The sequence below is a fragment of the Vulpes vulpes genome, chromosome 8 (assembly GCF_048418805.1).
Source record: "Vulpes vulpes isolate BD-2025 chromosome 8, VulVul3, whole genome shotgun sequence".
Classification (NCBI taxonomy): Eukaryota; Metazoa; Chordata; class Mammalia; order Carnivora; family Canidae; genus Vulpes; species Vulpes vulpes.
In genome coordinates this window covers 40,415,283-40,432,181 of record NC_132787.1, presented here as the reverse complement: position 1 = coordinate 40,432,181, position 16,899 = coordinate 40,415,283, and the positions used below count along the sequence as shown (strand labels likewise).

Sequence of the window (16,899 nt, the reverse complement as noted above, 5' to 3'; positions counted from 1 at the left end):
AGAACAGATCAATGAAACCAGGAAATTTTCTTTGAATTAATAAAATTGTTAAACCCCTAGCCCAACTTTCAAAAAGAAAAGAGAAAGGACTAAATAAATAAAATCATGAATGAGATATCATAACCAACACCAGAGAAATACAATTATTAGAGAATATTATGAAAAATTATATGCCAACAAACTGGGCAATCTGGAAGAAATTATTTTCCTCTCCAATGGAAGGGTTATTCTGTATAATTAGGTTCAAATAGTAAGTCAAGTTTAAATTAATAACTTCAAAATACAATGGATCTAGATCAGAACACATTTATAGGCAATAAAAGGAATGTGTGCAAGTCATCTGTCTTGGAGTAGACAATTAGTAAATGCTAGCTGAATGAATTAGTTTAGCCACCATGCCAATTTTCACAGTTTTTAATTGGCAGGATTGATAACTGCACAGCACGCTATGAAGAAAAAAAGGTAGTATAAAGTGAAAAAGCATTTTGTAAATCTTCAAGTGCAGTGGGTATGCTGGTGGAATCTGTCTATATGCTATCTGTTCCAAAGACAATATTTATGGAGCCTGGGAACAATCTGGATCATCAAATAGAAAGGCCATGTGGAAAATGAGTTTAAAGTCAAAATCCCAGTCTACAGGAGAAAAATGATGTCACCTTCCAGATCAGTTAAAAGCTTTCCTTTTTTGTAAGGTTTTATTTATTTATTCATGAGAGACGGAGAGAACAGAGACACAGGCAGAGGGAGAAGCAGGCTCCCTGCAGGAATCCTGATGTGGATTGATGACTCAATCCCAGGATCCTGGGATCACAACCTGAGCCAAAGGCAGACACTCAACCACTCAGCCATCCAGGTGCCCCAGTTAAAAGCTTTCTGATAATTTTCTTATAGTTAACAAAATATATTCTGTTGTATAAATATAGTATCTTGAGAAAATCGTATTTGCTAATAAAAACTTCCTTGTCTCTATAGCAAGCATATCCAAAGCCTGCTGTTAAAAGCTTAAAAATGGTGGAATTTTTGGGATGACAGAGTAAGGAGCTCAGTGGATGTTCTCCCCAGCAAAACTGCATTTTAATTGGTGAACATTACTTTTAAAAACAAAAACAAAGAAAAAACATGTAAAGTCTCTAGAAATTGTCCTAAGGGCATATAGCAAACGGAGAAACATTTATTCAAGAAAATCTACTAAATCTCAGAACAGGCAAGAGTCTGAGGCATTTGAGCTAAGATGTATTCCATTACCTCCTTCCACCAGTACTTTGTTATAGAAGCTCTACCTCAGGAATGTGCTGAGAAGACAGGGGCTCCCTTTCCCTCCACCTCCTAGCCCTGGGCTAGTTTCATCCTGGAAGAGGGTAGGTAGGCTGCTGATGTTTCTCATCTTCAGCCTAGGAGTATAGGTGTATTCTGAGCAGGCAACAGAGGGGATTGACATCTTGGTTCTTCCACTCAGTCCCAGTTCATGTGGTGAAAACTCTACTCCAGGCCCAGTAGGTTAAGAATACTGAGTCCCGATTGCTACCATCCTAGTTTGCTCATAAGGTAGAAGTTCCATGCCAGGAGGAGTAAATCAAGAAGATCAGAGGCTACCAACACCCCTTCCACCCAAAGTGCAGGTATCACTGTGGGAAAAGTCAGCTCCCACCCCCAGCCCCAAGTGTAGTAGTACAGAGGTTCTACTGAGGGGAAAAGACATGCCATAAGGACAAAGAGCTCCACATGTCTGTCCGAAGGGACTGACTTTATTTGGAATAGAAAATAGAGAACCTCATGCCTAAAAGCATTATTGAAAAAACTGGAAATCTTGAGGAAAAACAACTAAAAGGCCCAAAGCTCTGATACAAGCAGAATAGTAGAGCATACAGAAATTTAATACAGAGAATCAGGGATAACCAAGAAAAGCCCTCCTGAGACTAAAGTTAACCATGAGTCAGGAAGGCTGTGTATAAGCACTAGGCTGTATCCACCCAGGAATGATCAGAGCAAGTCATGAGACAGACTTGAAAATACTTCCTAAGCTGTACATGGATGGATCAACACAGGGTGGAAGCCTCACCAGCACAAGGGGCTTAAACACAACCTCTGATCAAACTCTGAACAACTGTCCTTTCTCCACTTAACTTTACTTTTGTTTTTAAAATAAATAAATAAATCAGTTATTTATATGTTTGCGGGTCTACTTCTGGACTCTGTTCTGTTCTGTAATCATTTTCTCTATCTTGTTGCCAATACTACACTGTTTTGATGATTGTAGTTTCAAACTGAATCTTTAAATCAGGTAGTGTTAGCACTCCAAATTTGTTCTTCCTTATCAGAATTGCTTAGCTATACTAGGTCCTTTCAATTTTGATTGGGATGGCATAGTGATCAATTTGGAGATTATTGCCATTTCAACAATATTGAGTATTCCAGCTCATGAATGAGGCGTATATCTTGACTTATTTAGGTCTTTCTCAACTTTTTTAAGTAATGTTTTATAGTTTTCAGTGTATAGGTCTTCCACATCATTAATTCAAAATTCGTGCCTAAGTATTCCATATTTCTGATATTATTATAAATGGAATTTCATTTAAAATTTCAATTTCTGATTGTTACTTGTATTTAGAAATACATTATTTTTTGTACATGGGTCCTGTATTCGGCAACCTTATTAAGCCCTCTTATTAGTTCTAGATTTTTGGACATTCCATCAGATTTTCTATATAGGCGTTTTATAGTCTTTCTTCTAGCATATAGATGCCTGCCATTTCTTTTTTAGGCCTTATTTTTCTTGTCTTATTACACTGATTATAATCTCAAGTACAATGTCAAATAAAGAATGGGCATCATTTGTTTGTTCCTGATCTTAGTGAAAAAATATTCAATCTTTCACTCTTGTTTGATATTAAATATAGGTATTTAGTAGATGCCCCTTATGTCAGAGGTCCCCACAATCATCCTCAGGCTCACAGAAGGATTCACAGGACTCAGAAGTTGTTCTACCCATGGTTACAGTTTATTACAGTAAAGTATATACAGTGAAATAAACAAAGAGGGAAAAGCTCATGGAGTGGTCTAGAGGAAACCATGTATAAGCTTCCAAGTGTCCCCTCCCAGTGGAGTCACATAGGACACACTTAATTCATATGTGTGTGGCAAGTGCAAAGGACTGCCAACCAAGGATACTCACATGAGTCTAAGTGCTCAGGGTTTATGCTAGGAGTTACTCACTTAAGCATATAGCACCCTATGTGACTGACCTTAGCTGCCTACATTCCAGACTTCCAGAGAGAAAGCAGGTGTTCACCATAAATCTCACTGCCAGTGTAAACTATCTGGATAAACTGGTAGAGCATAGCTCAAGATGTCAGGCATGCAAATATACTCATTAGACAAACTAAGAGCTCAGTTCTCTGGGGCTAGGCAAAGGACAGTCAACGGACACAGGTCTTTCTTGAGAACATACATAGTTTGAGCACCCTAGGCCTGCTGAGTTAGTCCTTTTCTGCATATCGTTTATCAGGCTGAACAAGTTCCTTTCTACTCCTAGGCTGCTGAGAGTTTTTATCAGGGATACTGTATTTTGTCAAATGCTTTCCTGCATACATTGAAATGACCATACAGTTTTTCATTTTAGTTTGTATTTATGGTGAATTACATTGATTGATTGCTGTTCAAATATTAAACCAACCTTGCATTTTTAGGATAAATACCATTTGGCAATTATGTAATCTTCTTATAAGTTAGACTCAATTTGCTAAAATTTTGCTTAAAATTTTTGTATCTATGTTCATTAGAGATATTGGTCTATAGTTTCTTGTTACATCTTTGATTGGTTTTGGTATCAGGATGTCGGCTTCATAGAATGAGTTGTTAAGTATAACTTTCTCTTCAACTTTCTGAAAGCTTATGCAGAATTAGTATTGTTTCTTCCTTCAGTGTTAGAATTTACCAGGGAAACCATCTGCACCTGGAGTTTTCTTTGTGAGTAGGTCTTTTCTATAAATGTAAACTCTTTAACAGATTTGGGGTTATTCATTTATCTCCTCTTGAGGGAACTCTGGTAGTCTGCATCTTAGAATATGCCCATTTTGTCTAAGTTTCCATACTGATTGACACTGAATTGTCCATAAAGTTCCCTTATTACCTTTTAATGTCTGTAGTGATGATATGTCTTTTCTTGTCAATATTGATAATTTGACTTCTTTTCCCCCCCGATCTCTTTGACTAGAGGTTTATCAATTCTACTGATATTTCTCAAAAAAAATCTCTGCTTTCATTGATTTTTCACACACAAAACACTGTTTTCACACACAAAAAAATCTCTGCTTTCATTGATTTTTCTATTTTAATTTCAATGATTTCCACTCTAAATTTTATTTCCTTGCTCCTGCTTGAGTTTAATTTGCTCTTCTTTTTCTAGTTTCTTAAGAAGGAAGCTGTAGTTCACTGATATGTGACATTTCATTTCCAAAATAGGCATTAAAGTAGCTATAAAGTTCCCTTTAAGTACTGTTGTAGCAGCATACCACAAATTTGATATGTTGTCTTCACACTTTCTCTTTGAATAATGGGTTAAAGTGTTTTTTACTTACCAAATGCTTGCAGGTTTTACAGATCTTTTACTGAATTCAAATTAAATTCCATTTTGATCAGATAGTATGCTGTACATGAACTAAATTCTTTTAAATGTCCTGAGATTTATTTTATGACCTAGAAGATGGTCTTATGAAAGGTTCCCTGTGTAGTTGGAAAAAAAAAAAAAGTGTATTCAGCTGTTGTTGAGTATAATAGTCTACAAATGTGAATTAGATCAAGTTAGCTGGTAGTGTTGTTCAAGTTTTCTATATCCTTGCTTATGTATACCTACTTATTCTAGAAATTGAGAGAGGAGTATTAAAATCTCCAACTATAACGGGATTCGTCTATTTCCCCTTACAGTTCTATTAGTTTTGCTTCATGTATTTTGAAGCTCTTATTATCAGATATATAAATGTTTAGGATTGTTACTGATTAACTAAACTCTTTATCATAGGAAATGACATTCTTCATCCCTGATAATATAATTATCTCTGAAATCTTTAATATACCACTTAAGCTTTCTCTTGACTGGTGTACCAATCTTAGCTCTCTTTCCATTTAGCATTATACTATTTGTATCTTATTTTCAAAGTGTGTTTCTTGTAGACAACTTATAATCAGGTCTTTCTTTTTACTCATCTGACAATCTGTGTTAAAGTGGAAATGTCTGCAGCATTTACTTTGGTATGATTATTGATATGGTTAGGTTCAAGTTTATCATCTTGCTATTTGCTTTTGTTCCATGTGTCCTTTGTTCTCCTTTTCATCTTTTTCTAGCCTCCTTGGATTGAGTACTTTTAGGATTCCATTTTATCTACATTGGTGGATTAACTATAACTCTTCGTCTACACACACCATTTTCATTTCAATTTAATCACTTCCCATTCACTCCAAAACCCATTCTAATTCAGTTTTTCTAGCTTCTGGCTCAATATCTCCCATCACCATCACAAACAAGCAAACAAACAAACAACACTTACTAGGACTTCCAAGGAGCTTCATGTTGCTAAGAGCATGTATGCTCTTTTATCAGTCCTCATCTTCTTTGACCACTCAGTAACATTCCACAGTTTATCCTGTCCTGAGTTACTCTTTTCTTGATTTCCATGAAATCATACTCTCTAGATTGTCTTGGATTTTTGGCCACAAGTTCTTGATCTCTTTTGCACCTTGATTTCTATGCAGCCTGTAACTTTTGGGCTCTGTGGGCTCAGTCCTAGCCCCTTTTCTTGTCTTTCTCAGCATCTTTGAAACATGGTCCTCAAGAATTATGAAGTAGTTCATGGGCATTTTCAGAGGAAAAATTAAAGGAATTTGTTCATATGCATTTTGCAAAGTTGAAATATAAGAGTAATAATGATTTTCATGAAAACTTTAATTTCTTTAAAGTTACCAACTCACTATGTCATTATAATCAGTCTGTGTTGATCATTTCATATCAGCTAGTGCTCAGCAAATATAGTGGTGTACAACAAAGTAAATTTTCACATCATTTTCAAACAAAGCCTCAATTTACTTTGGTACAGAAGAGACCAAGACTAAAGAGGCATTCCTCAGTTAAAACAGGTAAAGGTCCTGATATCACTGAGAATTTGTCAGTCCAAATTTAATGCCCAATTTAATTGTGAAACAAAACAAGCTATTGACAAAACTTCTTTATTAAATGACCCTGTTGGAAGTCACATAGTATCAATGGCACATGTTATGAGAGAGCTGTTATTGTCACGTGAGTGTTTCAGCATATGTTTTGTCTTAAAATTGAACAAAGCTCTTTGTGGAGGAAACACAAATCAGTTCTTATATATACTCTGTAATGAGATAAAAGTACACAACTTTTTGTTTTTCTTATCAGTGAAAACTCACAGCACAAGGGAAGACAGTTTTCACTTAGATGGTGATACTTTCCTGAGCTGTGACATGGATTGGAAAAGGTGCGACCTACTCAGAATTGACAGACCATGAGCTATACAAACAGCAAGAAAAGGTTTGCTCCAACACTAAAAGGTGTTTTAAACACATGGAACAGTTAGAAGTCAACAATATGCCTCCTAATTGTAATTGAATGTTGAAGGAAATAATGAAAATTAAGTATCAGCAAATCTTGACAACTCAATATGTGCTCTTGAATGTGTGGAAAGAAATGGCAGTGTTTGCAAAATTACCCTTCCTACTCGAGTTTAAAGCATGTCAAGGAAAAAAAACGTGCTGACAAGAGTTTCCAAAAGGACAGATCAGATAAAAATATTTCTTTATGATGCTGATAATACTAAGAGCCATTCTTGATTTTCAGAGGCCTACTTAAATATATAGCTAAAATACACTCAGCATCTGAAATAACCTGAATCTATTATTTCAAAGCCAAAGTATCCCAATTTTTAATGAGGAGAATAAGATGTCAGATTTTTCAGTCACAAAACCATGCAACAAATGGTTCGATTGCTAGGGTATGATTCCTTCCCAGAACCTGATGGCTTTCTTCACTCATCAGAGAGTGAGATTGATTTTATTATTGTGGATATATAAAGAACACATCCAAATATTACAACAAAACATGAACAGATACTTTCCAGAGACTGAAGTAATCAAAGAAGGACTAAGAATACATTTGCTGCTGTCTTCCAAACGTTCAGGCTGGTTGAAACATTCATCCCTACAGTGACTTAATCTTTTAAGTGTGTCAGTTTGGCAATTGATCGAACACTAGGAACAGTCTTCAGGGAGAAATTTTCTCATACTCTCTCAATATGTATTTGATCTTGGCATTCCAAAAAAATCTGAAAGAACCAGCAAACACCAGTTGCAAATCTTGACAATCTATGATTATAGCATGGAATTTCCTAATTTAGTAGAAATACAAGGTAAATAAAAAAATCAGTGTATCTGGATCTAATCTATAGCTCTACCTATCTGTCAACATGTTAGATACATACTTTGTAAGAAGCTACAAAAATATATTTTTCAATAATAAAAACATTAATTTTTCAAATACTACTTTCTTGTTTAAAATTGGTGATCATTGGGATGCCTGGGTGACTCAGCGGTTGGCATCTGCCTTTGGCCCAGGGCATAATCCTGGAGACTCAGGATTGAGTCCCACATGGGGCTCCCTGTGTGGAGCCTTCTTCTCCCTCTGCCTATGTCTCTGCCTCTTTCTCTCTGTGTCTCCCATGAATCAATAAATAAAAATCTTTTAAAAAAATAAAATAAAATTGGTGATCATGGAGCATGGGTACTGAAAGTTTAGGAAATATTGTCCCAGGGGAGCTCACTTCATGCCATGATTTAAAAAGCCATCCAGACAGACTAAGGGCAAAATTGCCACTTCTAGCCCAGTCTTCCCCTCTGAGCTCCAGACTCACCTACCCAATTGCTTCTTTGACTTTATTGCTTGAATGCCTCACCGGTGCACTAAACCCCAAACCAAACTCTTGATCTCTGCTATATCTTCCCCTTTCCAAGGCTCTCCATCTCCACGAAAAAATTTCATTCCTCCCAACTGCCTGTGCCAGAAACCTAGCACTCTATCCAAAGTACAGCCTGAAGTGATCCACTTCTATGTCTCTCTCCCTCCTATCATTGATTTAGTCCAGATCACCTTCATCTTCACCCTGGACTACACTATAGCTCCCTAAGTGGTCTTACAGCCTTTCTGATGGCCCTCTGTATTAGTTTTCAATTGCTGCTGAAACAAATAACCACATACTTCATGGCTTTGAGCAACACAAATTAATTATCTTACACTTATGCTGAAGTCTGACATGGAACTCACTAGGCTAAAATTGCCATGAGCTTGATTCTCTTCTGAAGGCTATAGGGGTGAATCTGTTTTGTTGGCCTTTCCAACTTTTAAAAGCTACCCACACAGGGCATGGGGGTGGCTCAGTGGCTGAGTGTTTGCCTTTGGCTCAGGTCATGATCCTGGGGTCCCACACTGGGCTCCCCAGAGGGAGTCTGTTTCTCCCTCTACCTGTGTCTCTGTGTCTCTCATGAATGGATAAATAAAATATTTAAAAAGTAAAAGCTACCCACATTCCTTGCCTTGTAGCCACCTTAGTCTCCAAAGCCAGCAAAGTTGCCTATTCTTCCATAGTAACATCTTTCTCAGACTCACTTCTTTTGTCTCCTTCTGCTTTTTAAGGATGTTTGTGATTACACTGGGCCCACCTAGATAATCCAAAACAATCAATCTCCCAATCAAAAGGTCAGTCTTAATTTCCCTTTGCTATGTAATTTAAGATATTCACAGTTTCTGGGGATTAGGATGTGGGTATCTTTGGGAGGCCATTATTCTGCATATCATACTCCTTAGTAAGTAACTCATTTTCCACACAACAGCCAGAATGATCTTTTTAAAAACATAGATCTGTTCCTTCCCCTTCCTATATAAAATCCTCCAATGGCTTCCCCCTCTTCTAAGAATGAAGTTCAAAATCCTAAACATGTGCCACAGAGTCACGCTTGGCTAGTTCCTGCCTACCTCCTGGCCTCATCTCTTGGTTCACTGGGTTTCAGCCACACACAGCTTCTCTCTGTCTCAAACACAAAGCTCCTTTCTGCCTCGGGGTCTCTGCTCACTATTTCTGTGTCTGAATAGCCCTACTCACCTCCCATCCAACCTTTACTGGATCAATCGATGGAAAAGTGGCTTTCACAGTATGGACTTACCTGATCTCCCAGCCTAATATTAGCTCCCCCTATCATACAGTGCCATTGTTCTCTCTCTCTCTCTCTCCCCCCTCTTTTTTAGAGCTTTTACTGCAATTGCATTTAAATGTTATTTGTGTAATTACTGGCTTACTCTCTGCCTCCCTGCACTAGGCTGCAAGCTGGTAAGGGCTGGGACCTGGTCTGTTTCGTTCACCACTGTAAATGCTGAGGCTTGGAACTGACTGGCTTATGGTTGGTGCTCAATAAATAGATGGGTGCTATCAGATATTATTTCAAAAGCAAATCCAACTCCTCGAGGGCGAGCTGCATAAGTAACAAACCTCAACATTCTGTTTGAGGATTTTGGACCAGGTGCGTCATACTCAGCACTTCACCTCACCCCAAATTTCAAACCTGTTACAAAAGTCTGCTTCCAGCCTGTATCACAATTCTGATACTCCAAAAACCATTAGACTCAAGACCTTGGCCTTGTGCTGTATCTGCTATGCCAACCCTGGGGAGGCCAGGTCATTTCCCTATTGCTGCTCATGCGCTGCACCACTAGAAAAAAAGTTCTCAAAATATGGAAGTTGGTGTTACAAAAAGGTCATGATTTTCTGCAGCTCAGTAATCTTTCTGTCCCTGTGACTTTCCTCATAGGCCCTTCTCTACCTACTTTAAGTCTTATATCATAAGTCAGACTGGAAAAAGTACGTGTTCTAGAGCTAGAAAGTCCTAGATTTAAAACTTGGTTCTGTTCTCATTCAGAAAGGTCACCAAACTTTAAAACTTAGTTAGTACCATCCCTAAAAAAGGGAGGATAATAATTTATTAATTCCTTCTTCATGCAGGCATCAGATAACCTCAGTGTGGGCACGTTTGCTTAGCATCGTCTCAGCCACCAAACACTGGCACATCACACTATTCACTCAGCTTAACTCAATCCACTACTAGAACAATTAGAAAGAATGCCAAGATACAGGTCTCCGTATATGAACCCATGATGAAATGTTGATCTATGAAGACAGCTTCATAGACACTGTGTTCACTACAGAACTTTCGTTTCCAGGAACAAATCCTACCTCCATCCTCCCCCATGCCCAAGACACACTGCCTGACTCAGAAGAGATATTACACAGATATTAGTTACCACCACCCATAATTCCTCCATCCCTGCTCTCTGAAAATGCCCATACTAAGACTTTACTCATCAGATATGCACTTTTTCCATTTCACTCCTTTATCCAAACTGTACCTGCCATTCTCTTTCACCTTTGTGGTCTGTGGTCATTTTGCTTATTTGCCCTTCCCAAAGGACCACTTCTATAAGTTCAACACCTAGCTCAGATCTAACTTATGTTAGTAAACCTTCCCAGTCCTCCAATATCCTCTGGTATCACTTCTGCTCCCCAAACTATATTGCAAGACCCCTAAGGAGCAGACTCGGACTTGATCCATGTTTGTAATGCCCCTCCCCAGTGTCTAGAATGTTTTATATGTGGTAGGTACTTAGTAAATAGTTGTTGAGAGGGTGAAGTAATGAGTCAATGATTGGTTTCTCTGGTAATCCAATTTTGGACTAGCAGAGAGACAATCAGTAGAGGTGTCTGTCACCTGGCTCAGGAATAGGGTTAAGACTGAAAAGGTACGTTTGACAGGCATATTCACTACAGTAGTATTTGAAGCCTTGGAGTTCACCAAAAAAAAAAAAGGATGTGCTAAGAAAAAACAAAGGTTAACACTAGAACATTTCAAGGGTAAAAGAAGGCAGTGTAGTTAAGATGATGATTCAAAGATAAATCATAGGGCAGCTCAGGTGGCTCAGTGGTTTAGCGCCGCCTTCAGCCTAGGGCCTGATCCTGGAGACCCGGGATCGAGTCCCATGTCAGGCTCCTGCATGGAGCCTACTTCTCCCTCTGTCTGTGTCTCTGCCTCTGTGTGTATGTGTGTGGTGTGTGTCTCTCATTAATAAATAAATAAAATCTTAAAAAAAAAAAAAAAAAACAAAGATAAATCATAGAAAGGAGAAAAAATCCAAAGTAATACAGTCCCAGGGGAGAAAAAGAAGAGAGTCCTGAAAAACACCTCTCGTGCATTAATGTTGCAGAAAGACAAGAGATTGGAAGTATAAAGTTCGCTACTATACGTGTTGATTCAAAAGTTCTTGATGAGCTCCTGGCAAGTAAAGTGTTAGGGGCAGAGTTGGGGCTGGAGGGGCACAGGTATGAAAAAGAATGAAAAAAAGTCTAAGGCTGTTCTTTCAAGAAGCTTGACAGAAAAAGGAGAGATAAGAATCATAGTGCCTACTGAGTCTGGAAGCAACTGTGAATATAAAATAACAGAAAAAGATGGCTCAGCAGGTAAAGCACTGCACTAATACACAAATGTTACCACTGCTGTCACCCAGCAACAGAATACAGTAAAATAGGACACAGATAATCATATATTCCTGTTGTCTACTCACCTGTGTGATCCTGAGAAAATAATTTTCCCCTCCCTTAGCTAACTCATCAGATTCTTTTAATAGAATGAGTTCATATGTGGGAAGGAATTAGGGAAGAGTTTATCATTGAAAGTAAGGTTGTAATACTGTGACACATCGGTCTGTAATCTTACAGATGTTTGTCATTTTCGATTTCCTTCATCAGTGAGACAAAGAGAAACTGAAACTCCCTGATATTTAATAGTGACTACTTACTCCAATCCCAGCAAAGAGGAATAAGACAAGTGACACAAGAGGGCAGAAAAAGGCAGGATAAAGTCACAGTATACACAGTTAAGGCAGTGTTAGCAATTCCTTTCTACAGATTTTTGCACCTTTTTTAATGGGGGTACATAAGTCAGGGCTCCCTCCCTCAGATGGATGGAGAACTGCTGAGAGCTCTTATCAGAACTGAGTGTGCCTGCCGCTTCTGCCAATCAGATCTGCCTTGGCACGGACATTATGCTTGCCTCACGGTGCCTGGTCAGTGAAAAGCTTGACTAGATATCACTGACCACATGACTGTCTTGAAAGATAAAATTTTGTACTGAGACAAAGTTTATAACTCCTTGGTTATCCTGTTTTAGGTTTCTCCCCCAAGGAAATGTTGCAAGCTCAGTGGTGGTTTTCCAAACTCAAACCATGCAATACAGACTTTTCCTTTTCTGTTTCACTTGGAAGGGGCAGCTGCGTCTGAGTATTACAATGGCCCGTATCAGCATAACATTTTCCTAAAACCACTTGTGAGTAGAATACAGTATCATACAGAAGGTATATTTGCAATAAGAGATATATCTGCAGCTCATAGGTGGTATATTAAGGCCATAGATGCTACCAAAAATACACAGGGAAAAACCAGGCAGAAGTCTTCAATTCAAGCAGCTCACAGTGGCCTTCCTTCACAAAGTAGAATTTATTATCTCACTCAATGGTAAGAAATGGCAAACAATTTCAGTTGATGGGTAATGCAAATGTTATCTGCATTTATCTTCAGGATACATTGTGGTTTGTTTGTTTGTTTTAAATTCCTAAGTGTTTGGCTTAGGGTAACATTAAAACTAATTTTCATTCCATGAACACAGCTGGACAAACTGTCCAGATGCCCATCCATCACTATAAACTAACAAATTACCAGAGAAACACAAAGAGAGAATGCTGACTATATTTTTAAAAACTGAACTGTCCTTATTGGTAGGATTGATATGTTCATAGGAAGGAAACCAGTGTCAGTAAGGAAAGCCCGTAGCGTTAAGACATATTAGGGTAGCACGGTAAGGGTAAGGGTCGAAAGAACAATGTGGGATTACATGTGGAAGGTTCACCACTATTAACAAGAGTCTGTTTGCTCTAGTGAAATCAAGCAAAATTGTTAGGGTGCTGATAGAAGCAGCAGCAGCATTCCTTACAAAGAAATGAGATGATGCTATAATAAACCAAATGCATGAGATACTCACTAACATCTTCATAATCCTCACAAACATACAAATGACCCCACAGTGAATGCTAATGTATAAGTGATGGAGGAGGGAGAATGAACAGTAGGAGCAAAGGACTGTCTCTAGTACTAATCCAGTCCCCTTTGCTAACTCAACAACAAATATTTACTGAGAGCCTCCTAAGTGCCAGGCTCTCTACTCTAGCCTGAAGATACCAAGTAAACAAAACAGGCGACAAAGGCCCTGCCCACGGGGAGCTTACAATATAGTGAAGGATTTTTTTGAAATATGTGCCTTTGAGCAAGACATCACCTAGGTGACTAAAAAATTTGTTATGGAGAAACCAAGACAAAAGGGACTGCTGATAAAAACTGAAAACACACACAGCAGATGCACATATGTACATACACACATACACATACGATGCTACAAAACCAAGATTGCTGATGACAGTGGAACAATCTAAAAAAGCAGAAAGCACATCCTCATGATTCTAAGTTACTTCTGCTAACATCAAATACCAGCAGTCACTTTCCTCTGATAGTGCGGGATTATAGGTAGGAACAAAAAAAAAAAAAAAAAAACAACACTTCGATGATGAGCAGTTACACAAAGACTGGGATGCCACCACCCTGTGTAACCAACAAAGGCAAACCAACAGACTAGTTTCTGCTGGACAAAAACCTAAAACGTAACAGAATTCACTGATAGACTCTCCCAGTCTTCTGGAACTATATTCCAGAAGTGGGGGGGGGGGGGGGGGGGCGGGGGGAGTCAGTGCTGACCGCAGCGAGTGTCTCAAGTATGAACACGAATCGGGGCAGTTATCTCGGCCTGCGGGACAGCTCACACACTCGGCCCACCATTCGCAGGGAGGGGCTCTGCCATCACCCCAGTCAAGGCCTGAGGTGGCATCTGCCCTGGCTCTGGCACTTCCCCCTAGCGAGAGCCATGGCACAGCTTCCACTCCTGGAGAGCTTCACATTCAGTGGATGCATAAAAGCAAAGCCGACCGCGACCCAGGCAGGCTCAATGCAAACAGCGGAGTCAAACAAGAGGGGAAGAGACGGGGTGTGCAGCTGAAAAGTCCAGGTCATCAGTTCTGTCCGCTGGAAGAAAAGAACATCTAAGAAGCCCACCATCGAGAGGTCGGGGCACACCTCCGGCCCCCGCGTTTGGAAGGATGTGGTCCTTCCGCAGAAGGGCTGTGAGAAGGGAAAAGGACGGCTCCTCCGAGGCCCCAGCCGGACACCGGGCTTCAGATGGACGAGGCGCCGGCAGGTGCACCTGAGGCCGGGAGACGAGCGATCGCCAAGCCCCGCAACTCCGACGAGGAAGCAAAACACAAAGGCGGAGAAAGCACAGCGAGTCAAATAAATAACAGAGCGCTCTAAGCGCCGGAGAGCCCGCGGGGCCATGTGCGCCGCTCAAAGAGCCAGGGGCTGTCGGAGACGCGAGGGCCAGGACCTTCGGGGCCCCGGAACTCAACGCCCGGCCTGAAGCGGGTGAGGGGGAGCGGTTCCCGGGAACCCCCTCCCGCCCCTCTCCCCTATACCCCGCCCATTGGGTCCGCCCCGTCCCGCCCGGCTACTCACCGGATTCGCTTCCCACATAACGGTGGCGAAATCGAGCGGAGAGAGCCTGGGGGAAGGGGCTGGCCGCGGGGTCGGGGTGCTGGGTCTTTTCCGAGGGCCCCCGGGCGCGGAGGGATGGAGAGGCAACCTTTACGCAGGCCTTCCTCCTACCCCGCCCTGTGACAAGCCAGCGTCTGCGGACCACCGACCCTCCCGACTTCCGCCCGAAGCCGGCCAACCAGCGCTGGCCCCGCCCCGCCCCGGAAGCTCGTCCTGCCCCAGCCGCTCCCTTCCGGGCCAGTGGGCGGGGCGCGGGGGCGGGGCTTGTGCGGCAGGGGTCGTCGGGGGCTTTAAAGGGCTTCTCCTCCCGCCGCCCTCGCGGTGGCCTTTCCCCGCCCAGGGGGCCTCGGGCCCCGCTGCAGTTCCTCCGGCGTTCGCTGGCCTGGGTAGCGGCCAAGAGTCCCACGGGCGCAGGAATTCACGTCCGCGGGGCTTTGGGGACAAACCTCCCAATTCTAAATCTCGTCTCTGCATCTCTGTGTCTCTCATGAATAAATAAGTAAAATCTTTTTTAAAAACATATGGAATACAGGGATGCTTGGGTAGCTCAGTGGGTTAAGCGTCTGCCTTGGGCTGACGTCATCATCCTGAGGTCCTGGTGTCAAATTCTGAGTTAGGCGCCGGGCTCAGCCAGGAGCCTGTTTCTCCCTCTGCCTGTGTCTCTGCCTCTCTCTGTGTCTCTCATGAATAAATAAATAAACTCTTAAAAGAAAAAAAAAAAAAAAAAAAAAAAACCAACCACAGTATCTTGCGTGCAGTAAGACCTCAATAAGCGACAATTATTTCCCAGCCCCCGAGGCAGGCTGTGGAGCACAGGACCGATCCGCAGTCCATGCCCTCATGGAGCTTAGAGTCTAGGGGAGAAAAAACAAAAACAAAACAAAACAAAACAAAACAAAAAAAACAAGTAATATAGATAAACAAAAAGGTGCAGTAGGGTTTGTAGGTAGTATGGCAAGTACAGGGTTTTGTGAGACTGTGTTTATCTAGGACAGGGTGCCTGCTTTCCTGTCGTCCCTCTACAGAGCTTAGGCCAAGACCTCGAGGATGTACTTACCGGAGTGACCTGGGTAAAGAGCTCTTTATCTTGATCCAAGTGACTCCCAAGAAATGGGGAGAATCTTCTAGGCAAAGGAATAGAATCTACTCAGGGGAAAGGAAAAGGAAACTGTCATATATCTTTCTGAGCTTTTCTATAGCTACACACATTTTTAAAAATGATCAAGGAATTCCTGCAGATTTAGAACCTGATTCTTTCACTTAATATCATAGGGACAGGGACGCCTGGGTACCTCAGTGGTTGAGCGTCTGCCTCTGGCTCAGGTCGTGATCCTGGGGTCCAGGGATCGAGTCCTGCATCAAGCTCCTTGCAGGGAGTCTGCTTCTCCCTCTGCCTGTGTCTCTGCCTCTATCTCTCTCTCTGTGTCTCTCATGAATAAATAAATAAAATCTTAAAGAATATATATCATACGGATAGCCTTCACTCCGATACATAAAAAGTAGACTCAGGGCATCCCATGATTTGTATGTGAATCACACACACATTTGAAATAATCCGTTGTGATACATATCTAGGTGGTTTTCAATTTTTTATTATTCTATAAACATTCTTGTACAGACATTTCTGTACATTTACCTCCTTGGAATTAATTATTATAAATGGAATTGTTCGGAGGCACTTGGGGTGGCTCAGTTGGTGAAGCGTCTGATGGTTTCACCTCAGGTCATGGTGTCAGGGTCCTGAGATAGAGCCCTGCTTGGGGCTCTGCGCTCAGTGGGGAGTCTGCTTGTCCCTCTCCCTGCCCTTCAGCTTCTATCCCTCCCACCTCCACTCATGAACGTACATGCTGTCTCTCTCTCTCTCTAAAATAAATACATAAAATCTTTAAAACAAATAAGTGGAATTTCAAATTTTGATGCGTATTGCCAAAGTACTGTTAAGAAGAGTACTTTGGCAATACGCATCAAAATTTGAAATTTCCTTTGTTAAAATTGGAAAATAAGATGAAAAACGTTATCCGGGCAGAAATGTCAAATTGTTTATTTTGTGAACTACAATTGTTCACTTTTTAAAAATACGTTAAGAAGAGTGTGTTAAGAAGAGTGTGTAAATTCGAAATCTCTCATTTCTTCTTGT

At 40.8% G+C, this 16,899-nt stretch overlaps 1 protein-coding gene across 5 annotated transcripts in view; it reads right to left on the bottom strand.

The window, feature by feature from the left end:
* Positions 1-14,972, bottom strand: part of PARP11 (poly(ADP-ribose) polymerase family member 11) — a 49,897-nt gene extending 34,925 nt beyond the window's left edge. For 2 of the 5 annotated variants that reach the window (XR_012002982.1, XM_025995389.2), the window contains exon 1: positions 14,724-14,972. Coding sequence is in view for 1 of the 5 variants with exons in the window: in XM_025995389.2 (XP_025851174.1) it covers positions 14,724-14,741 (18 nt within the window). In the remaining 4 variants the exon portion in view is untranslated. The remainder of the gene's footprint in view (positions 1-14,723) is intronic. The other 3 variants (XM_025995391.2, XM_072766211.1, XM_025995390.2) reach the window with 2 other exon arrangements.
* Between the last annotated feature and the right edge of the window lie 1,927 nt (positions 14,973-16,899).